Below are 4,453 nucleotides of genomic sequence, written 5' to 3' on the forward strand. Positions count from 1 at the left end.
TAAAAATTAATATTTGTAATCGTAAAATTTGAAACGTCGCGTAATTTTTTTAAAAAAATAATAAATATAAGATTCATGTGATAAAAAATTAATTTTTTAACACTAATCATACTCTTTTTCAAAAAAAATTACGCAATTCTTATACACTTTTAAGTTGTATCCATTATTACTCTGAATATCATTTCCCGTTTCGAAATGATTCATTATCCGGTAGATTTTTCAATTCATTCCATTTGCCTGGAGTAAAAGAGGGTTTTAGATAATTAATGTGAATCACGTGAGCCCAGTTTCAGTATTTAACTACCCTCAACAATTCCATCATGATCCATTGATTTTATCCGAGTGGATTAATTCATGTCTGTCGGATTGAATTTAATGGAGCAGGACGTTATGAATGTTTATGTGTATATCTCTCTCTCTTCGATTTTTACTTCAACTGATCTTAAAATTCATGCATATATTGAGTGTTTAAGCTTGTTATTTTCACATAAATCTTACCCAATGAAATTTATAAGTCATTGTGACTTAATATGTTATGTTTAAAAATAGATCCGATTTACATGATTTACATCAATCAGTAAATTTACCGTATATACCTATCACTTCTCGAGTAGTCTTTTATTTTACAAACGAATAAAGCTCAGTCGCCTCTGGTCACAGACAACTGCTGTTTTCACACTCCTTGCTCTTCAATTTTCTCAATCTTCTTGTCTTGTCCACCTCGTTGCCTTTCAACACTTTTTCGAGTCTTGTCTTTGTACCTCTGTCGAGAGAACCACATTGCTTCTCCACCAATCTGAGTCTTTTTCTCCCTTGTGCTTGTCTTCTTGCTCATCTCGGAATATGTCCTTGTGCTCCTCCTAATTTCTAAACCTCCACTGGGTCATCGATAATATAAATCTTTTCCTTTTATTCTTTCTTTCCGATACAAATTCCCAAAAGAAGACGCTGATTAGAGGTGGGTTCTTTGGTGTTTTATGTTTGGACTGATATGAAGTTTACTATATCCTTGAAGAGGATGTCAATGGGGAAGAGACTTTCATGGTGGACGAGGCACTACTTTTCTGCGCTCTGACCTTCCATGTCTTTGTTTTCAATATCTTTTTGGTGTTTCCTCCAAAATTGTGGTCTGTGATATTTGTTTAGCTCTACATTGGCTGAGTTTATTCCGTGCAACTACTTCTACCGTCTTCTTAATGCTGTCCACATATTTTCTGATCTGGGTTTTTTTTTTTTTTTTTTTTCTGGTTACTTCTTCTGGGTTTGGTTTTTCACGTAAATTATATTATATTTTAAGTTCTTAAAAAAAAAAAATTGATTTATTTATTTTATGGGAATGGAGTTGCGGTTCTATGATTGTAATTTGTAAGCGTACGTCTTCCGCAAACATTTAATATGCACCTACATTGCAGTGATGTGGAGCATAGCTTTTCTACCTCTACTCTGGCTGTGCTCCTTATCAATTTAGCAACGAGGGATTCTGTATTGCTTCTCTTATCATTTAATGCTATTGCTGTGAAGCTGAAAGCTCATACCTTTATTTGTTTTATTCACTGTTTTCTAGAAAAAGTAAAGAGTTGCTTTCATGGCATTTGTTACTCTTTTTAGCCCTTCTTTTGCTGGGGTGATTAGCAGACACATCTTTTGCCCCTCGTTTTTATGACCTGTAACGACCTCTCCCAGCTCTTTTGCAGGTTTTGATTGAGAATTCTCCATGTAATCTCACGTTTTTTTATTTAAGATATAGTGAAAGCTTCCATTTTTAAATGACTGGTGGTTGTCTGCAGTTACTTGTTAGTCTGCGTGAACCTGCTCTAGTTTAAATTTCCAGTAGCCTTTCTGGTCATAAATATACCGTAATTCTTTTCTTATTTCCCCCATATTGTAAGCTTCTATCAATTCTTGAAGGAATTAGTGTTTGGTAGTCTTTTACTCAAGGACTCTATTGAATCTTCCTGCATTTATGCTTGTAATTGCTTCATAGTTAGGTGGATTGAGCAAATTATTTGGTAAATCGAAAGTTAGCACAAGAAATCCTGAACTGATTTTCCATGACTTTCCAGGAGAACCAGAGGTTTTTGAGCTATTTCAAGGTTCTGTTATAACAGCGGTAAAACTCGGATAAATCCTTCCAACATGTCCCTCCTACATTGCCCCGTCAAGTTCATGGAAATGAACAATTCTATCTCTGGAATCAATAAATTACAAGAACAAACAGAGAAATCACTTGAAGAGATCAGCTATTGGACATGGTCTGAGCTTTTGGTCGCTTTGAAGAGATGGCAAGATTTACTTACCGTTGAAAGCTCTTCAGGTGTAATTCAGAGATGCTTGGATTCCCTTGCCGGGAGGCTGGCTTTGGCTACTGAAGCAAGTCCATGTCCATCCACTTCTTCCCAAGACAGCTCTGGGTTTCGGTTTTCTTGTGATACTAAGAGCACTGAGAGTTTAAAGACCAGTTTATCTCGAGCAACCTGGTGGTTTGATGATCTTCTGATCTTGAGTCCTTTTTTGGTTGAAATTGTGGTAAAATCTATGGTCGCACAAAAACTTGATCATGTTATCATTAGTAGGTTCCTTTTGTATTACCACAAGTCAAAGTTCTGTGCTGCCACACCTCATGAGAGGCGCAAAATTATAGAAACTGTCATTGAAACGCTTTATACCCTTGACGGGAACTCTGTTTCTTGCAAGAGTTTATTTCAGATTCTTCGATTTTCCATGACTATGAACATAAACAAAAGTACCAGGAACAAGTTGGAGAGTATGATTGGTTCACGGTTGGATCAATCAACATTAGATAATCTGCTTGTTCCTTCTGCATATGGAACTAACTACTTATATGATGTGAATCTTGTTCTGAGGCTTTTGAAAGCGTTTTTTCGTGGGTTATCTTCTCTCCCATTGAAGAAAGTTGCTAGCTTGATGGATTTGTATATAGCAGAAGTAGCCCCAGATCCTTGTTTAAAACCTTCGAAGTTCCAGGCACTCGCCATGGCACTGCCAGATTCTGCTAGGGACTCTCATGATGAGCTTTATAGTGCTGTGGACATGTATCTACAGGTAAACATTTCCTGAGTTGCAAGTTATTTAGCCTTGTACAGCATATTTGACGACATCAATACTGAAAAAATGTATAGTGTGTTTAATCAAAATTTGTTATAAATGTTCATTATAAATGTTAATGTAGTAAGTGAATATATAAATGTTATACCATAGTCAGATCTCTGCAGCTTCAAAACCTTTTGAACATTTTAAAAATTAAAGCTTTGTTATATCTGGTGTGATTGGACTAAGTAAATATTTTCATAGGTGCATGCAGGATTGTCAGAAGAAGAGAAGTTGAAGATATGTTGTGCATTAAACTATGAGAAGCTGTCAGCTGACGTTTGCATACATCTTGCTCAGAACATGAACTTTCCAGCACAAACTGTTGTCCAAGTTCTCATTTCTCAGCAATACCAACTCAAAAGCTTACTTCATGGTACCAACAATTGCAGAGCATACACTGATCGGTTCTGTACTTCTACTGAAGTCAGAAGCAAGGGAAAGAAAGATGAAGCCAATGGACAAGTTGTGCTTTATGACGGGAAACTTGATGTTTCGTCTGATTGTGGGAAATTCAGAGCACAATTGCAAGGAATGCAGTGGAGGGTTATGGAATTGGAGAAAGCTTGTAGGAAAATGCAAACTCAGATGGCTAAGGTCATAAAATCTAGAGTATCAAGACATGGTCATCCAAGATCATTGCCCAGGATTTGTTCGTGACAGAAATATCATGCAACATTTGTATTTATTACGGAACTTGTCATATTTGTATAGCTTGAGGAATGGATTTATCATATGTCTAGGATTTTTTATTTCCTTTCTGCAGAGCTAAAGGTGACCAAAAGTCTATAGAGTAGCTTCCTCTCAGAGATTTAAGATCTTGGTTGTATATAGATACGGGGAAAGAGAGAACTGTGAGGTTCTACATTAGTGTTATATGTTACTTCTCTTTCTTTTCCCCTCTAATGTTTTGGCATAGGTCTTCAAGGTCAGGTCATCGTCCCCAACCTTCTTCTCCACCCGGTTTAGTAATATAAAATAGAGATATGTGAAGTTCTAAGAGCTTGTAAAATCACTAAACATAATGGAATTCTTTTCCAAAAAACCTGTGGACGCAAGTCTAAGTGTCGAACTATATAAATCTTGGTGTCTCTCCTTTTCTATTTTCTTCACTTTATTTTCATTTCAAGTTATGTATAAGCACTCTAAGCAGCGCACTATCCTTCAAATATTACTGTGGATAAGTCAACCATACTGTTAGCATCCAAACTATATGAAGAAATGGACCGAAGGTCCAAAACTTCTATGAACCATGGTTTAAAAATCTAAGGCTTGGTTCGGATAGAGAGAAGCTTCAATCTTATCCAATATAATCTCAATATTCAAATACTACAAATATAAAGAC

General features: G+C 36.1%; 1 protein-coding gene across 4 annotated transcripts; it reads left to right on the forward strand.

Annotated features, from left to right (window-relative positions):
• Positions 1-815: 815 nt before the first annotated feature.
• LOC121253656 (BTB/POZ domain-containing protein At3g22104-like) lies at positions 816-3,991 on the forward strand. Of its 4 annotated transcripts, none has more exons than XM_041153649.1 (3): positions 816-1,053; positions 2,064-3,063; positions 3,313-3,991. In XM_041153649.1, the coding sequence occupies exons 2-3, from the start codon at positions 2,137-2,139 to the stop codon at positions 3,766-3,768; spliced, it is 1,383 nt and encodes a 460-aa protein (XP_041009583.1). In that variant the 5' UTR covers positions 816-1,053; positions 2,064-2,136; the 3' UTR covers positions 3,769-3,991. The 4 variants fall into 4 exon arrangements, with proteins under 4 accessions (XP_041009583.1, XP_041009586.1, XP_041009584.1 ...); XM_041153652.1 differs by lacking the exon at positions 816-1,053 and adding an exon at positions 1,277-1,482; XM_041153650.1 differs by lacking the exon at positions 816-1,053 and adding an exon at positions 1,489-1,793.
• Positions 3,992-4,453: the final 462 nt, after the last annotated feature.

This window comes from Juglans microcarpa x Juglans regia, chromosome 2S (genome assembly GCF_004785595.1).
Source record: "Juglans microcarpa x Juglans regia isolate MS1-56 chromosome 2S, Jm3101_v1.0, whole genome shotgun sequence".
Classification (NCBI taxonomy): domain Eukaryota; kingdom Viridiplantae; phylum Streptophyta; class Magnoliopsida; order Fagales; family Juglandaceae; genus Juglans; species Juglans microcarpa x Juglans regia.